The 19,721-nt window shown below is 40.3% G+C and overlaps 1 protein-coding gene across 2 annotated transcripts in view; it reads right to left on the bottom strand.

Annotated features, from left to right (window-relative positions):
- The window catches only part of LOC135699491 (uncharacterized), an 813,870-nt gene that overhangs the window by 346,531 nt on the left and 447,618 nt on the right, over positions 1-19,721 (bottom strand). The window contains exons 3-4 of one of the 2 annotated variants that reach the window (XM_065219773.1): positions 3,986-6,823; positions 3,404-3,754 (exon numbers count right to left, since the gene is read on the bottom strand). In XM_065219773.1, coding sequence (XP_065075845.1) covers positions 3,404-3,754; positions 3,986-4,462 — 828 coding nt within the window. In that variant the 5' untranslated portion in view covers positions 4,463-6,823. Of the gene's footprint in view, positions 1-3,403; positions 6,824-19,721 lie in introns of both variants that reach the window. The other variant, XM_065219772.1, reaches the window with a different exon arrangement.

Raw genomic sequence — 19,721 nt, 5'->3', positions numbered from 1 at the left:
AGAGATCATAACCTTTTCGCTGGTGGAGAGTAGTTCAGAATTTTACCACTACGTAGCGCTAGAATACATGTGAAATTACCGCATGTGATATATCTCGCGATCATGACCAGATAGAAAGTTACTGTTGTCGACAAAGTTGTTCATGAGATCAAAGTCTATTTCTTGGTGCGCAATAGTTCTATTTTTTTTCAATACGCGGCGCTAGTATACACGTTAAATTCTCATATAAAATATCTCTAGATCCTTACCAGATAAAAAGTTACTGTCTTCGGCAAAGTTTTTCAGGACGTCAAGATCTTTTTGTTGGTGGAGAAGTTCAGAAAATTCTCACTACGTGGCGCTAGTATTTACGTGAAATGTTTGCATATACAACAGCTTGAGATCCTGAGCAGATAGAAAGCTACTGTTTTCGGCAAACTTGTTCAGGGGGTCAAGAATTTTTGGCTGGTGGACAGTAGCCCAGAATTTCCTCACCTCTTGGCGCTGGTAAACGTATACAATTCTCGCGTATGCTATAGCTTGAGATTCTGACAGGTAGAAAATTACTGTCTTCGAAAAAGTTGTTCATGAGGTCAATGTCTATTGCTTGGTGCACAATAGTTCAAAATTTTCGCACTACGTAGCGCTAGTATACACGTGAAATTCTCGCATGTGGTTTGTTTCGAGATCCTGACCAGATAGAAAGTTACTGTCTTCGACAAAGTTGTTCAGGAGGTCAAAGCCTATTGCTTGGTGTACAATAGTTGAGAATTTCCTAAGCGGCGCTAGTATACACGTGAAATTTAAACATATAAAATATCACGAGATCCTAACCAAATAGAATGTTACTGTCTTCGGCAAAGTTGTTAAAGGGGCCAAGGTCTTTTGGTTGGAGGACAGAAATTCAATTTTTTTCACATCATTGCGCTTGTATACCCGTGCCATTCTCGCATTAAATATATTTCGAGACCTGCTAAACTGTCATCAGCAAAGTTGTCCAGGAGATCAAAACTTTTTCGTTGGTCGACAGTACAGAATTTTCTCACTACGCGGCGCTAGGATATACGTGAAATCTTCGCATATATAATATCTCGAGATCCTGAACAGTTAGTAATTTACTAAAGATCTTTTGGCTGATGAACAGTAGTTCAGAAATTTCTCGAAACTTGGTGGGCAATTCTCGCATAAAATACAATTTACATCAGCCTAAGTGGGATAAGACAAATATATTCTTGATTTCTTTTACTGGTGAAGATTTTCATGCAAGGAACTCTCAGAAAAAATAAAAGAGAAATACCCCCTAGTTTTCAACCCAACAAGAATAAACCGGATTGACACGCCGACTTCGCATTTCGTCAAGATATGACACTTTTGTCATATGCTACAAAAATGAACAAAGGTGTTTTTTTTGCTGTCGACACAGTCTATCAACTTTGTGCAACATTTTTGGTTGCAAGAGTAACAAACAGGTGGCCCATTGTTATCTTCAATACAATTTCAATATTTCTGGTAATAAAATTTAGATATGAAAGTGGCATCATCAGGTATGAATGCACAAATCATTGATAAGTCAATAATCCAGAGGACTCGTCGAAATTCAGAAGAGTGTTTCTTCATCATTTGGCTGTCGGTCTTATGAACGCGCAATTAATCTCGAGGGCACCTATCTTAAATCCTTCTTGCATGCATTTGTGCCAACAAACGATCATGGAAGCACCGAAGATAAGTAATCCGCAAAATAGGAAGGGAACTTTTAAAACCTGCGGACGTAGCCGAAACACCTCTACAACTCTCACGTGTGGTAGATGCAAAAGATTTACATGTAAACAACACGCTACGGCTACAACGCTGTGCAGCAGTTGTGCAACAGATGATGCTAATGAAGATGATTAGTTGATAATGTTGTAAATATCATATGTCGAGAAAATCTGTTTAAAATATGTTACGTTAGAAGAGAAAAAATAAAAAATAAGAACAATATGTGACTTGAGGCTTCGCACTCAATAAGGTACAAATTGAAATAATATGATCACATCGAACTATATTCATGACTTCTAAACCTATATTGGGTATAATGGAGGTATCTAGTTCCTTTTCACATCCAAATAATAAAGCTGCATATGTGAGAAGTGTACATGTATACTAACGCCACGTGGTGAGAAAATTATTAACTACCGTCTACCAGCCAAAAAGTCTTGACCCCCTAAACAACTTTACCGAAGACAGCGACTTTCGAGCTGATCAAGATCTCGAGCTATTGAATATGCGAGAACAACACGTATATACTTGCACCGCATAGTGAGACAACTCTGAGCTTTTGTCACCCAACAAAAAGATCTTGACTTCCTGAAAATCTTTGCCGAATATATTTACTTAAAATCTGGTCGGGATCTGGAGATATTTTATATGCGAGAATTTCACATGTATAGTAGCGCCGTGAAGTGAGAAAACTTTGAACTACTGTCTACCTGCGAAAAGACCTTGACCTCCTGAACAACTGTGCCGAAGATAGTACCTTTCTATCTGGTCGGGAACTCGAGATATTTTATATGAGAATTTCACGTGTATACTAGCGTCGTGTAGTGAGCGAATTTTGAACCTCCTGAAAATTTTCGTGAAAGACAGTAACTTTCTATCTGGTCAGGATCTCGATATATTCCATGTTGTAATCAATTATGTTAAATCCCACGTAGTATGGTCACAGTTTACGCGGTTTTCATTTACATTTTCCCTATTATCCGCATTTTTTAGTTGTTTACTGTAATCAAAATTTAGCTTGTTTCGATCAAAACAAGTTTTTTGAGGAATACTCGTTGGTTTCAAATCGATTGGTAACTCAGCAACAAAATGGCAATGGAAAACTCATGTCTGTTGTACAAAGTACAACAGCGCGAGTAACGGAGGGTTAAAGACTATAAACAGAGAGAACCCCGCTCAAATTCCTATTCCAATACAAAACACAAGCCCATGCAGCATTTAATAAATAAGATTTATTATATAAGACCACGCAGTCCTACGTCACCATTGCTTACAACCCCATAGGGCTGTCCCTTGTAGTTTTTAATCCACACAACAATAGAACCATTTCAATTTTGAAAAGTGTGTCATCATATATTTTTTAATTTAGCTAAATATTTTTTTCGGACCGGGTTCTATAATAGAGATTGCTGAAGTGTGATTGTGTCAGTGATTTGTTTTCGTCTGGAAACTTTTTCGCTATGAAGTTTTTTTTCCCGATGAAAACATTTAGCGTACATCAGCAAACTCTATAGGCAGCTTCATAAACTCGATATCAGAATTAAATGTCAAATAGAGACTCACAGTAAGCATTATTGGCGGAGGAAAGTGGAGGGGATTAACATGCAGGTAGTACGAATGGGGAATTGCATTGTTTTTTTGTTGCAGTGATGGTTGGTTACGTTACCTCGATGTGATCACAGATCACGCCTAGCTGTCGTTGTTCGGTGTCGCAGCAGTAGTACTCGGTGTCCCACTTACAGACGTAGCTTTGCTGTTCGCCGTTCGGGAGTTGCTGGTGCTTGTGCTGGGCGTAGAACGCGTCGTCCAGATGATGGTGATGCTGCTGCTGATGGCTTATTGTCGTATTTTTGAAGTAGTGTTCGTCGAAGGGATCGAGCTTGCGGCTACGGTAGACACTGCACTTTCGCTCCAGGGCTCCGGGGGCCGGTGTCAGCGGTCGTCCCTCATCGTCCGTTGCCCCAAGGTTCGCGGTGGTGGAGGTGAGCTGAAGGTTGAGCTTGCCCGGTGGGGTGGCCTGCGGTGTGGCCGGTGTAATTATGATCGGATCGTTGGTGGGTATTTGTAGGTGAAGGGGCTGTGAGAATGTGTTGGGATTTGGGCTGGCGAGATGAAATGTGGACTGCTGATGTTGTTGATCGGCGAAGCAGAGGGTAGCGTTAGGCGTTTGTGGTGGTGTTAGATCATGTGCTTGAGAGACCAGTGGCAATGTGGCGGTTGCGGACTTGGTTAGCTGTTGACGTCTTACCAATTTGTCGTACTCGCGGAATCCGGTCGGTTTTGGGAATGGGGGATGGGCGGCAGTGGCGGCGGTGGCTGTGCCGGCACTTCCGCCCGCGGGTCCATGAACAACATAGCACGGACCCGGCTGACCCGGATGGTGATGATGGTGGAGATTATGATGATGGGGCGTATGAGGCGGATGAGCTCCATGGGATGAAGACGATTGTTCACTGATAGGTACCAACGATTTGTGGTGCTGATCGTATCCGGGAACGGTGGTGTAGCCGGCGCTGAGCTTCCGATGGTGCTGGTGAGGCGCCCGCAGATAGGAGGCAGGTAACTGGTGAAAGGGTTTACTTTTGGTCGGAGTTGTGACCGCCTTGGCAGCTAGCTTCTCGCGGAGGATCAGCTGGTTGGTGGCCTTGTTCTTGGTATTCTGTGCGGCCTGTTTTTTGCGGGCCTGGCGTGAGGCCAGCGAGGCACCTCCGGCTGCTGCATACATGGTGGCGGCCGATTGTGCGTGTCGCTCTTAATAATTCCGTGTGTGTGTGTGTTGTCGATCGTTGAAGAGAGAGATTGTTATACGGTTGTAGTAGTAGTCGTTAGTAGTAATGCCAGCAGATTCGATTCCAGTTCAGGTTTGCTCTAAGTAACATCAATTTCGTACGTTCAAGCCACAGTTATGCGTAGAATACGACAGTCGGGGATACGGGAACGGCGCCGGAGGGGAATTACTCACTTGAGACATAAAGTTCAAACATTTTTCCTCTTCGTTTATACCTAAATAGCTTGTAGACAGTTATCAAAAAAGGTTCGGTTTTGTTCGGTTTGGTGCACCTAGTCGGATTATCAACAATAAAGACTTAAAGATTTTTCCTAGTGTATGGGATTCTCTTTTGGTTTGGTTTGTTCGTAAATTAAGATCTTCCGTTTCGTGTGGGCTTGTTGCAGTACTTGATAAAAATGGTGTAGTAGTGTTGTAAGAACGGTGTGTTTTCGTGTCTCTCCTTAGTGTTAGGGTGTGTTTTTTTTTGTGTGTGTGTTGGTGACCTCTCTTAACAGTACAGTTACAGACGGTTAAAGCTCCCTAGAAAATTAACACCTTCAAGCGCAAAATACCACTCTGCACCTAACATTGACGCATATTTCCTATAAACTTTGGTATGTTCTATGTTTTTAGTTGCCTTAGCTCTCTACCTGTTTTCGTCAGTAGCTTGTTGCACTTTGTTTGTATAAAATGTTAGAAAATGGCTGAAAAAATCGATTCCACCCTTCCATGCCACCTACAATTCCTTGCTTGCTTTTCTAGCGTTTCAATAATTCCTAGGGTTGTTTCGTGTAAAAATCAAATATAAAATCCCTTTGGTTGCTCTCTGTATTTCGCTATCTCTTTGTTGAAACTTTGATTGGTAGCTTAACGTTGCCTAGACTTAGAAAAGGTAACAAATACAACAATATTCAAACATCTTTGTTTGCTCTTCTTCGTTAACAGTGAGTATTTGCTGCGTTTCTGGGGATGGCGCAATTCGCTAGTGATATCTTGCTCGTTGATTTGGTTCGGGACTTAAAAAATGTCTTCGAAAATATCGCCTCTTGTTCTCTATGAAAACTACAGCCACCAAAGACCGAGCAAAACTCATCAAATCAACACTTATTGGTATCAAAAATTTCAACAAATCAGTTGAATCAACTCTCAGCTCTAGGCGAAAAATAATAACTTCAACAGATAGTTGATCCTCTTTCCCGCGTTCAAAAAACCTAACACTCAATTCCTTCCTCCAGGGATTGCGGAAGCGTTTGACTCGCGGAAGAAAAACAGTTCCAAAAGTTTACCTTAAAAAATGGCCTTCTCCAATCCCAGCTACTCTTCGTCTTTATCCTAGATTTAGCTTACATAACCCACCGATCTAGCGCCAAGCTCACATCAATTTCTCACCACCTAACACGCTCTACACTGGACAGAATCGGAATGCTCATTTTCTCCGGACTACCGTTCGATAATTTCCCAGGAGCCAGTAAAATCGATATTTTCCTTCCTTCCTATTAGCGCTTATTTGCGCACTACCTACACAAGCAACTAGTTGCCCACTAACTTATTCATGAGTATTGTCTGATCATTATTTTAGTTCTTGTTTTGCTCCTCGAAAATTTCCGGCTAAGGAGGGAGCAATGAATTTTTAATTCAAGTCACGGAATCGCAAAGAAACTTTACTGTCTATCAACAAATTACCCTAGCTATCAATGGACTACGATGATGACGACGATGACGACAATAGCGGATCCTTACTTAAGACACTTATGTTTGTGTGGGTGGGTATAAACTAACACAAAGTTAACAATCGGTGGCTTTGCCCCGGCATTGATTGTTCGATTTCAGCTCACTCAATAAAACTCCGTTTTCTCGGTACAAATATTACTTGATATAAAAAAAATTAAAATGTATGATTACCTAAAAATCAGGTTCTCTTTTGTGTGAGTGTGTGTTTTTAAGCGTATCCGTTTCCTATTGATTTTTTTTTGTGTGTGAATTAACGATCTGGGTCGAATTCCTGATTGTAGTAGTTTTTTGCGCCTTCAAGGACTTACATGCTTTCTAAGGTCACGAGAGTCACCACTGCCGGCGTTCGGTTGCGAAAGAGGGAAAATGTTTGTCTGCTTGAAATGTGCTAGATGATGCTGAAGGAAAAGAAAACGAAACTGTCATCATCGCTGTCAGTTGTGAGTTTCGAAGAAGGGGGAAGGTTCTGTCAGGGACTGTAGGGATGGTGTCGTTTCTGTGCTGGTGGCATGCTGGACTTGGCTGGAACGACTGGCTCTTGGATGATCGCCAGTTGATTGGGTTTCGATCGAGTCGAGGTTATTGCTGTAAGAAAATTTCAAAGAATGATGAAGATATTGTGCTTTTTTTTTATTGGGAGGGTGGTGTGTACAACAGCGCTGCTATATTGACTTCAAACCTGCGGTGGTGTGATCGCTTGTATGTAATTTCATATTTATAGTTTATACTTGATCTATATAGGGACATTTCTAACAAATTGGTGTCACGTGGAGCATCCCAGGATTCGGAAAATATTTATTTGATATCCCTGAGAATATCAGCCGTAATCAACAGAAGTGAATAATAGTGATTTTTTTTTAATAGTCGTATGCTTTCAATTAGTTTTTTTTAATCGATGTTCTGACATGTATGTTTGATTTTATTTTCACTGTTCATCTCCTTCGAAAAATTATAAACCTTTCAGCCTGCACCATTTGAAACAAGATTTTTATCTACAATTTCGTTCAATTATTTTTTTAAATATTTATGCATCACTATCAGTGTTGGCAAAATCATCAATCATATGATATTTTTCCGTTCTCATACGACCTCAATATCAAGCGTGATATTCGAACAAAATATCATGATTCCTAATGATTTTACAAACTCCTTTGATTTTGCGAGACTATTCTTCGATTTGAATTTCATAGATTTGCCTTCTGAAAAATTATGTCAACAAAAAAAAAATAATTATACGGAGCAGACTGGAACCGAACCATGGACGATGAGATTACGGGTCCTGTGTCTCGATCACTCGTCTGTCAACGCTTGAGTAAATAGAATGGCTAAAGGCGTATGTTAGACGGAGTCACACTTATGAAATTCATATGCGTCGTTCATAAGCTAAGCCTTATGAAATTCTTAAGTCTATTTGCCTCAGTGTATTGATGAACCTGAGAGTTGACTCGACACAAAAATGATTTCGTTGCATATCGTTTTCTTAGAAAGAGAAAGTATAGTTTGCTATCTCTATTTATTCTTTACCAATGGCAGACACGAAGCTTCTGCTCCCAGCAGTAACGGAAGCTTCGGATTGCGTTAGGATGTAAAGCAAAAATCATGAAACTCAAACTCGCCATGTTTTGGTTAGAACTGTAGCTGGTGAGTTTCGTAGCTACGATATCACAGCTTGTTTTATCATCCGCAGCTTCTTGCTAGTTGATTTTTGTCAAAGAATGAGTTGACCTTGAAATACAATTGAAACCTGAATTAATTGACCTGAATACCGCTCCCCTTTTTCGGTGATTCTTCAATACCAGTGACCCCAGGATTGAAGACATGTCTTCATTTTGAAGACATTTAACATTCGGTGAAGGTATTTTTTTCATGCAGACATTTTGAAGACATTTAATGTTTTGTGAAGTTGTTAGAAGACATGCTGAAGCTGAAGATATAATAAATTGTATGTAGGCATATGAACATTTTTTTGACGTAGGACTACGTCTGTGACTTCTACATGGGGGTACACTTTGTGATAACCAAAAATGAAACATGTAACAAAATTATGAAAGATTTTGAACGTTAAAAACTCAGCTGCCCCTGGGTCAATTTCAATAGTTTTATCACCAATCGATCAGAAATATTACGACGCATCTGTTAAATTTAAGTCAATAGTGACATTCTTCAAAATGTCACTATTGAAATTGCACGAATGTGCAACTGTTGCTATGATAATTAAAATTATCACTGATTGCCTGCGAAAAGCGATTTCCCTAACACAGATTTCAAGGGTTGAATTCCATCCGGTCTCACCGGTGGTTATTCAATCACCGCGCGGTGAGTGGTGGTGTTCTTCAGTACACAACGAAAGGTTGCCTGCAAGCAGCGAGCTGCAGCCGACATGAGCATCCCTAGAAGGAAGAAGAAGCCGCAACCTTATTGATCGGAATCAGTAGCTCTTCGTGAGTCATTATAGGCCATCATCTAGTATGTCAAGCGCGTCATTCTAAAGAATATAAACAGAGAGAATCCCGCTCAAATTCATATTCCTACACAAAACACAAGCTCCCCCAAGTAACAATTTTGGTTTTATGAGGGTTCTGTGGACCATGATTTAGACTTGTAGAATGCTTTAAAACTTTGATAAAACTTGCAATGTTACTTGGGCCTGCTGTAGTTAACAAATAAGATTTATTATATAAGCCCACGTAGTCCTACGTCACCATTGTATACAACCTTGTAGTTTTTTTAAAGATATGAAGCTTTTGACTTCAAATTTTAGCTCCTTTTTGAAAACGTCGAAAATGAATAATGTATCATATCCACAGGACTGCACTGAAATCTTCGATTAGCGGAATACTTCCTGATGAACGAACCATTTTGGAGAAATATCTTCAGAATAATACTAAAATTCGGACACGAAAATCTTTTTGGTGTTTAAAAATGCGTTTTATTTTTCATAGTACAATGTAACAGTCATACATGAGTAGGTATTATGCTTCTTGTAAGACCATTGTTTCAATCTTCCTTCCTACCATAGACCAGTACTCGAAATTTTCTGCGTGCACGGCCCATGATTTTTTGCATGAGATTCTTCAGGTCAATAGCAGCAGTATTCCTCAATTGGCCTCAGTTCCGGAGTATTGGCCGGATTCATCTCCTTGGGAACCGCTGGGTCGCCGTTTTCGCTGTACCACTGTTTGGTGGAATTTGAGTTGTGACAGTTTGCCAAGTCCGGCCCCAATAAGCAATCCACCTTATGCTGCTTCAGAAAAAGCAGTAGTCCCTTCCGCAGGCACTTCTCTTAGTAAATTTTCTGGTTCATGGTCCCAGAAGTAACGATAGTTTCGCTTTTCAGTCCACATCTGCAGATTGCTTGCCAAACAGGGGATTTTTTGAGGAATTTCGACTTCTTTTTGATTTTACATTCTTCCGGAGCACTTTTCCGATTAACCGAGGTAAGAAATTCCTGCCAGGAATTTCTAATCTAATCTAACACCAACACAGCCAATTCATGAAAGCATCCTGGAAAATGATAAATATACCTCCATCATTTTTCTTGTCTATTTGGTATATGTTGCAGAGATGCGCAAAATATATCAAAACGGCCAGGCCTACAGTGCAGCATTTAAGGGGCAAGATGATTCAGAAACCTCGGGCCTGTTTAAGTCAAAGATATAAACAAAATGCTTCAGAATCCAATAAATGGATGAAACGTGGACATCTCGCACCGTACGTTACGTTGTTTTTTTTTTAAATTTATAAATGATTGGTCGTTGGGAGCATCTAGTCAAAAAAATTTGAGGTATGCTCCATCTTCCTTTAGTGGTCTGGACATGAGAACTAACTCTTGTCCTAGCCCTGTATGGCCTTTGGTTACATTGCCATTACTCGCTGTAGAGATGAAGGAAATGAAAAAAAAGGGAAAGAAGCTAGGTTTGTGGGCATTTTTAAGAGGAAGTTTACCAAACCGAAAATTTAATTTCTTATTCAGTGCGTTTTTATGTTCCTAAAAATACTAGAAAGAACCAAGAAAATCAGTTCCCGTCTCAGATTTTTGAGAAAATTCATAATTAAACAAAAAAGAGACACTCAGCGAAACCAAATGGTCGCTGTTTCGTGTTTTTTTTAGTCCAGCTTTATGCCATGATGATTAGAAAATGTTTTTGCACATGATTCCACCTTAAAAATCAGAAAAAAATGTGATGTATTTAGATTTATGTTATCTCTCAATACTTCTACAAAAATCAAAACGTAATTATTTTTTCGGAGTCGTGAACTTCCCCTTAACTGGACATCTGTTTGTGTGAATTTGTTTCTTCACGCCAGCAAACCAGAGTTCAACAGTGGAAATAAGGAAAAATTCAAGTCTGCATTATCGATCGATTTTCATTAACACCATGTCTAGAACCCAACACACTACTTGTTGCCATATACAAATTGAAATTGTTCTCAAAATAATATAAAATATGGAATGATCTCAGCGATCTCTCAAAAATGACATGGTCCAAATTGCAGAGTTTTCGTTTTGTAAGCAGCAGAAACAGAACAGCAGCAATGCCTTTAGCAGCTCGGAAACATAAATGCTGATTTCCGAATCTTCAGCATTCAGCTGCTCCGAAATATCAGAGGTTACCAAAATCATAAAAGCACCACTACACTTCGCAACCCGTAAATTTTACTCCTGAACCGCGCACTAGAAAATACAAATTTCACGACGGAACCGAAAATAACGGAAAACCCGAATCACAGCTCACACGACCGGAATTCCGTTAAAAATACTTATGGAAATAGCCTTCAATTTTTATACTCATGAAATTCCTGCCAGGAATTTGATCGAAAACTGCCAGGAGCGGATAGACCGAGAATTTCGTTTCGAGCGTGCAGGATTGAATCGCGACGTGCTTTCTCCGGTGAAGCCACAATGTAAATGAATGAACTTATCATGACAACCAATGCCTACTGTGATTCTATAACTCTTAGCTTGAATCAGTGAAATTTTTAAACAAATAGTCAAAAAATGTCGTAATGAGAACGTTTTTGATGTGCCCGGATTTGTTCGTGTTCAACCTTTACATAAACCTGAAGCCTTGAAAAATATCCAGAGGACTTTATTGAAATCCACGATTAGCTGGAAATATTTTAAATACTTTCTGAGTAACCTGTTATCCTGAGAGAGCCAAATTAATTTTTGTTCAGTTATATAAATATCCAATCAACCAGCAATCTTGGAAGACTAACTGGAGAAGACATTAAACATTTCGGAACAGTGGAATATAATAAAAAAAAAATATTGATCAATCTGAAGCCTTGAAAAATATCCAGTGGGCTTTATTCCAATCTCTGATCAGCTGTATATCTTTCAAATACTCTGTAATCAAACTTCCTTCTTGGAAGGATATCTGAGGTTGGTAAGCGTGACTGCTTCTCACTCCAAAGGGCCTGAGGTTAATCCCAATCGGCACCATCGGGATTTTCTGAGGCATAAAATTTCTGATCACGCCTTCCTTCGCAAGGGATGTAAAGCCGTTGGTCCCCGGTCCAAGAGTTGATGGGTCGATATGTAGGGTCCAGGTGTGGACGCTGCCTCCCTGCCCGAGTAGCACACTTTCATCACAATAAGTTATAGCAACTTGTTGTTACCGGTTAATCACCTCTAACAATGGCTTTTAAGCCGATTGGATTGTACAGCTTTTGCAATACACAAAATTTAATTTATAGGAAGCTAGATTTCTACTTAATTGTTTGCCATAGGAAGGCTCAACATTACTTAAATACCCATATTTGCATTATATACATACATAGATACCTATATTCAAACCAGTTTGGTTCATTTGTGTTTAACATAAAATCTATCACCTATTTAATTCGTTACCCAGCCCCATATTAAGTTGATGTAAAGCTTTGCATGTAGCTAGATGTTATCGAAAACCGACAAACGGGAAAAAAAACATCATTGGACCAATCTAAACCGCGCTTGCGTAATTTATCCAATGATCATGGATGTAAATAAATAAAACAAGACGGCAAAGTTCCGCACTAAAATTATTACAACAATATATATACTAATAAACCCACCGTGTGCAAATTACGTGCACCCTTCACATCTCCGATGGAGCGAAATGGGATACGTTTTCCCATTTCCGAAAGCCAACCGGCGAAAGAGAGAGAGAAAGAGAGTTGAGAGGGAGAGTTCGCAAAGGAGAGGATGGGACGAAAGAAATTTTGAGGATCAGCGAAGGGCAGAGTGTACGGAACTATCACCGAAGACGGACGTACGCGGAGATCGTCGTAAAAAGTGATTTTGGATAACCTTCTCGAAGCCATTTTGAAAGAAAATTTTACCGTTCGTACACGCGGTGAATCGGAATAATCCCACTAAGGACCGATACGTTTCGTGGAGTGTGTGGTGATTTGCACGGTGCGCGAGTGAGACTCTGGTTAAACCAGCGAAGACAAGTGTCACGGTTTGGCACGTTTCTCGGTGTCATCTACACGCCATATCACGGCCTCCTCGGTCGGGAGACGGGGATCTTCAGAGCCTTGGTGACCCCAGATTGCCCGTTCTAACCCGGTAACGCCGTCGCTCGAGATTCTGCCCGCTCGTTGAGGAAAGTCGGCTATTGAAGAGCTAGAAGTCGGAAGTCAACGTGGGACAATCAGAAGATTTTCTGTGAACCGCCCTTGTCGGTCAGTCATCGGAGCCACGTGAGAAGAGTGAAGATCGTCGTTTGCCGAAGTGAGCTAGGAGGTCCAGACTGTACCACATGAGTCACGAAAGCCCAAACTAAGCCCCATTCGGCCCCGAGAAAGCGCCAAAGGGCCCTTAACACACGGACGTAATCCCCATCCTGGGTGCAGGTAGTTGCCGAGACCCCCACGCCATTTCGGTCGGCTACACACGATTGTGGAGCGGAGAAGCGGATGCTATGGAGGTGTCAGCTTGGTGAGGTCTGACGGGTCCGCCTCCGCTTGCCAGTGCATGATGCCGATGTGCTTCTCCCCCTTCCGTGAGCATCCCACCATCGAGTAACCAGCAATAGGTATGTCGCTAGAAGAACTCTCTTTCTCTCTACATTTGCATGACGTCAACGGAAGCTGAACGGCCGCATCGTCCCCTTTACCCTATGTCCCCTCCTTTCCCTTCCTTCATGTATATTTAAATAAAACAAAAAAAGATAAAATGAATGTGAATGTCTCCTTATTTCTAAAATTTCTGAGCCCTAGGTGCATGAAAGTCGGTTTCCAGTTATTGTTCGTTAGGTGATTGATCCACCTTGTCCCCCGACGAGTCTACCGATAGTACGTGGGTAGCCGGCCCGAGGTTAAGAGAGCGTTGAGCTAGCCGTTTCTTTCATTGTTTATGACTGAAATAAGTCGTATATAAGTTTCTACAATTGACTTGTGACAAGCGTGCTACTAAAGTGGTGTCGGTAGCGTTGGTACTCAGCACGGAAAACAAGTTCTCTACGACGATTCCTGAACTTCTACGAAGACTCCTGTACTTTCAAGAAGTTTCATGAACTTACACTTAGTTCCATGAACTCAAAAAAAAAATGCTCCCTGAACGTCTTTCCAATCCACCGTGCTTATCTGTTGTTCCCTGAGCCTCTATGAAATTCGCTTAACATGTGGAATGTTTGATGAACTCCTGGGAATTTCTATCAACCTCTGCTAAGTTCCCAGAACTTCAAAAAAAAATTCCATAGCTAACTGATTTTCATTTTTAGATAACTACAACTGATTTTCTGCAAAGTTTGCTGATCTTGTTAGAATTTCCTATAATTCATATAATGTTCCGTGCACATCTACAAAGCTCCCATAACATCTTAACGAATAAATATCTAATATAAGAATTTAATTCCTTTGTCTTTTGTTTCTCTTTATTAGTTTTTGTTTGTCTTGTCCCTTCGTCTCGAAGAGTCTCATCGTTGCCTATTGGTCACCATAGCTGGTCGAACTCCAGACAAATCTAGAATCACACTACCGTTCGTACTGGCGATAATCCTCTGATAAGACAACGAAACCCCACCCCCATCCTCCCCTGATCCTATCCTTTGACAATGTATCCCTCTAACCTCGGGTAAGCCGCGAGTATTCGGTCCAACTCTTACTAGACGTAGAAATTAGTTTACTTTGTTACAAACATTGAACGATGAATTATCGGCTCCGTAAAGCTAACATGATTGAGCCTTACAAATAAACGAACTAGTCTACAAAGTTGTCTGCACTTCTTAATATAGCCATTTTTTCTGTTTCATAACGTCCATTAGCTACTCCAAACATCTAGAAAGAGCTTGAACCATTTCTAATAATTTCCTGCACATATTGGTGAATCGAATATTCCAAAGCTATTAAGCTTCCCAAACTGATGCGATGACCATTAAAAATCTAAGAAGTTTGATGAACTTCTACGCTATTCCTTCTCGATATATTTCTGTTAAATTTCAAAGTTAGCCGAACTTCTACCAAGTTTTCTGAAATTTTACGAAGTTCTCTGAACTTTTACAGAATTCCTCGGATTCCTTTTTTTTCTTCTTGATTTGTTTTCCGTCGATCTTGATTTCCCTACTGAGTACTTATGCTATCAACGTCAGGGAGGCAGCTTACACACCTGGACCCTACCTATCGACCCATCAACTCATGGACCGGGGGACCAACGGCTTTCTTCCCCCGAAGGAAGGCGTGATCAGAAATGCTCTGCCTCATAAAATACCGACGGTGCCCACTGGGATTGAACTCAGGCCCTTTGGGGTGAGAGGCAATCTCGCTTACCACTACACCACTACTGCTAACCCTCAAATTGCTAAACGTTAACAAAGTTCACTGCACTTTTCTAAAAATTCCTGAACTTTTAGGAATTTCGATGATGTTTTGCGAAGTTTTTCCATTAAACTTTAACAAAGTGCCCTGTAATTAAGAGAAGGTTCATTTGCCTAACAGGATATACTCCTTCTTGTCTGCAACCTGACCTGTGATTTGACATAGATTTGACATTTTTTTCATGGATGACGTCAAATGGATGGTGAACGTTTAAGATGACTTTGACAATTATATCTAAACTCATAACACAAAAATTGCACAATTAATCCAAATTTATATAGGTTAATTTTATTATATCTAATAAAACATTAATAATGGACACGCTTGACTAACATTTTCGATAAACGACCAATAAATTAAAGGCATGCCATGGATAGATGAAGCGTCTGCTTTCCTTTTTTGAAGCAAGCGCAAGATTAAATAATGCTCAAAGAATTTGCCTGCATGAAATACCCAGGAGGGTAATCTCCACATCCCCGAGCCAGATGCCAGTTCCAGATTAATAGATATCGATTTGTAATTTATTATTGAGCACAATCACGAAAGAACCTGGCAAATCCAATCGATTAGTCAGCACTAAGAATGGGGCTTCACAAACAAACTCGTTTTTCTCTTCATTGCTTTGAAAGGAGCAATAAATATATTGCTCTAGGTTCATTGTATTTTTCTTTGTTCTTGGGACTTCATTATTGCTTCATGAATGTTTTGTTCTGTTTATCCCTCAGTCACAAGCAGAGCCTAGTAAGAACAAGTTACGCACGCAGCCTTTGGAAGTTTTCGAAATGATAAGAAATTTTTTTTCCAGTATCATCACAAAGTCGCTTTGCATACATGGGCTATTCTTATTCATAGCATGAGTTGACAAGCCACATTGCTTCCTCTCATAACCATGCGGGCAACATAAGGATATGGCCAAGCAACAGTTGACTTCTGCTGTGTTACGCCATGACGACCCCTATCCGGGAAATTATACGCTTCAACGTTCAAGATGTCTTCACTTGATAAATCGTTCTGGAAGCTTGCCTTTTGGGGCTCGGTTCGTTCACACAAACAAACATACACACACACACACACATACACACTTGCTCTGTTTGTGGTCTTCGAAAAATAGATTACATCTGCTTGGTCAACAACGAAAGCCAACGACCTGTTGGCCCTTTAAAGTAAACATTAAACGACAATTTTCACTTCCCATTGGGTGGCCAACCACCACCGTCATTATGCTAGGGGAAAGGGAGGTGGGGGTAAATGTGGTGTGAGATTCTTTTATTATTCCTTACGCTCTTTCCCTTGAATTTCAGGCTAGCTGTCTGGTATGTTCGAGCGGTTGACTGAGTAGAATGTGAATTGCTTTCCAACAAACCCGAAATGAAGGAAATGGCTATCAAAAGTGATAGCAATTGGTAGCGGCTGTTGCCGTTCATATATGATTGGAATGTGGCCAAAATAATAGCTCTATTAAAAGTTACTGCAATGTGAATTCAAGAGAGCATGTTGTATGTAGCGATCAGCTTAACGTGTTTACGTATAAGAATAAACATAAGTTTAGTATATTGCATATTGAAAGACTTTCCCTATCCGATGGTTATGTTGGTCTGCGTGGGCGTGCCTTGAATTCCTAGAAATCATCGATAGAAATCATTGTTTACAAAAGCTGTTACACCCTAATTCCAGCTCTATCTAGACTTGTTTTCCGTCGATCTTATTTTCAGTACTGAGTACCAAGTAGTATTTTTCGAAGAGACCAGAGATGCAGTACTTTCAGAAGTGATACTAAATTGAGCTTAATCGATTCAACACTTTCCGAAGTGATTCAAAACTCTTCTGAAATGAATCAGTGCTTTCCGATATGATTGAAATCTTTTATAAAGTGATCTAGGACTTTATGAAATTATTTCAAACTATCCAGAAGTGGTTCCGAACTTTTCTTAAGTAATTCAGTACTTTCCTGGAGTTATTCAGTTTTTTTTTTTCAAATGAGCCTGAGTGATTTAGTACATTCCGAAATGGTTTAGAAGTTTCCTGAAGTGATCAGTAAGTTCAATACTGGGTTTGAACTGTATTGAATTGGGTGTTGCTTGTCTGTGTAGCCATACTTTTCTAAGCGACTCCATACTTATGGCTGGTAGTGTTTTCAAGTGATTCCTTACCAGGTCTGATCCACTTCACATTCAAGTGGATCTAAACTGTTCAGATCTGGTTCACTTCATATTCAAGTGATTCCAAGCTCTTTTTGTCTGGTTAAATTCATATTCAAGTGATTCCAAAATCATCAGCTCTAATGCACTTTATATTCAAATGATTCCAGAATTTTAAAGACTGATTCTCCTCATATTCAAGCGATTTAAAACTTCTCAGTTCCGATACATTTCACATTTTTGCATGCACACTAGCGCATCGTAGTGATATAATTCCGAAACGGACTAAGCACTACAACAACTTTGCTCAAGACTCGAACTTTCTAGGTGGTCGGGATCACGAGATAAAACGATTTAAAATACTCATATTGAGAGAATTCTGAACTGTTTCCGCCATCTTCCAGACGCCCTTGTTCTTCTGAACAACTTTGGTGAAGACTCAAACATTCTAGGTCGTCGCGATCACGAGATGAAATAAATCCAAAAATGCTCAATTGTACATGCACACTAGCGCCCAATGCCACGTAGTGTCATAATTCTGAACCAAACTGTCCAACTTTCAGACGCCCTTGGCCTCCTCAACAACTTTGCTTAAGACAAAACCTTTGCAGCTAATCAGAATTTCAAGATATTGGTGATGCTATACTTTTTAGTAGGTGAAGCAATATTCAAATGAGTGCTGCAATACTTTTCTAAGCGATTCCATACTTATGACTGGTAGTGTACCGATTGTTATTTCATGTGTGCTAGAATTTGAAAATTCATATCAAATCATAGGGTGCCCTGCAGTTAGTAATAGACCAGGGGCCCCAAAAGTGGTTAAGTCGGCCCTGAACGCAGCAGCAAATTCAAAACACGTCAGTTTCAATGCACGGCCTACCTCGATCCTCTCCCGGCCCAGAAGTAGGCTCATACTCCGTACAGAGTATGGTTTATATCATGTAATTAGGCTGTCTTGCAATGAGGACTCATACATAGGATTTCCAGTGAAAACTAGATGTATGAGTGCTCATTGCAAGACAGCCTATATTACATGATATAAGCTATAGTCTACACGGGGTATTAAAATTTCTCAATTAGCAAATGACCTCAGATAGCCTAGTCAGTAAAAGCACGGTATTACCAAGCCGGAGACGGTAGGTTCGATTCCCGTTTTGGTAGAGGAAATCATTCGGGTTGGGAGCTTCCTCGACACAGTGTCATTGTGCCTTGCTACACCGATATACAACTTGCATGCATTGATTGGCATAGAAAGCTCTTAATTTTTCGGAGTTGGTTGGAAATGCTGACATGAAGCTTTAGTGTGATAATTTATTAGCTGGAGAACGATCTTTAGAAGAGGATAGGTGGATAGTTCCGTTAGAGTACGGCAGTATGGAAATTGAATAGAAGTTGAAAATGAGCGAAGGGCCATTAATGCGACAGTATGAAGTCAAACGCACATCTTTTGCCTAACCCGTACGATGTACGCGCTGAAGTATGTCTTCAAGTCTACAGGTCTCTTAATGTTTAACTGTAGAACGCTAAGTTGAGAGCTAACAAAACGCTCGCATAAAAAGCGTAAAAATTCTAGAAGAATAAGAAGAAGTAGAAGACGAAAAACAACCTTAAGTGAAGAACGTGTATCAGTATAAGGGCCTGTTAGAACGTTTGCGATAGATGACGACCTTCCCTCGTCGTCCAAGGAAAGCAAAACAGCAAATTTATTGCACAATCGACCGGGTCGACCTTTGGGACAAGGCGTTAGGTGTTTTATGCCAATTTGTATGCCCTTCGTCGAGCAATTCCGTAATTCATTTGCAAATTTCGTCACGTCTGTTGTTTTTGGACTCTCGCCGACCGACGGCAAAAACTCCTTGAAACGAAAAAAAAATCACACCGGCCACCACAATGAATCACCTATAATTGACGGTGTGCTTTTTTGGAAGTGGACAGGAAAGTAACGCTCCATAATTTCCCAAAGTTAATCCGTAAAAGTTCGACTCAAAATCATCAATTTGCGATAACTTTTCAAGTCGCAACTTGCAACTCGACGGGAAACTTTGAGCTTTGCTGGAGAAGAACGAGCGATAGTAAAGCGAAATTACGTGCTGACGGCGTGAAACGCGATACTACTTTGTGATGGCAACTTGATTATTCCCATTACGGTTAGGGATGCTAGACATTTCATTTCGACACTAATAAATTCCATCTTATGAAATGAGCATTCCTCGACAAAGGTTAACCTTTGTGCAAAGAAAAAAAAATATATGAAAGAACATTTTCCTGAAATATAATCGCGAAACTGAAACTTTCCTTTATTGCTACCATTTGCTTCGTTGGGTGCCGTGTTTTCCCAACTATTATTCATTCGTGAGCGGGGTTTTTTTTTTCGCTCCCTCTGTCGCAATTTAAGTTAAGGTATAATATTCGTCAGAGATTGTATGATAATGCGGATCGTTGAACAGCAGCCAGCAGCGGGAAATGGTGTTATTAAATTTTGATTGAATTTCATTTCACTTTGGTGAAACGGAACTATCCTCCGGCTGAAAACGGTTCCGTAA

This window comes from Ochlerotatus camptorhynchus, unplaced genomic scaffold, assembly GCF_037179485.1.
Source record: "Ochlerotatus camptorhynchus isolate MF236.1 unplaced genomic scaffold, CSIRO-AGI_Acam_v1.1 ptg000111l, whole genome shotgun sequence".
NCBI classification, from domain to species: Eukaryota; Metazoa; Arthropoda; class Insecta; order Diptera; family Culicidae; genus Ochlerotatus; species Ochlerotatus camptorhynchus.
Note: the sequence above shows the minus strand (reverse complement) of the source record. Positions and strands in the feature narration are given on the sequence as shown.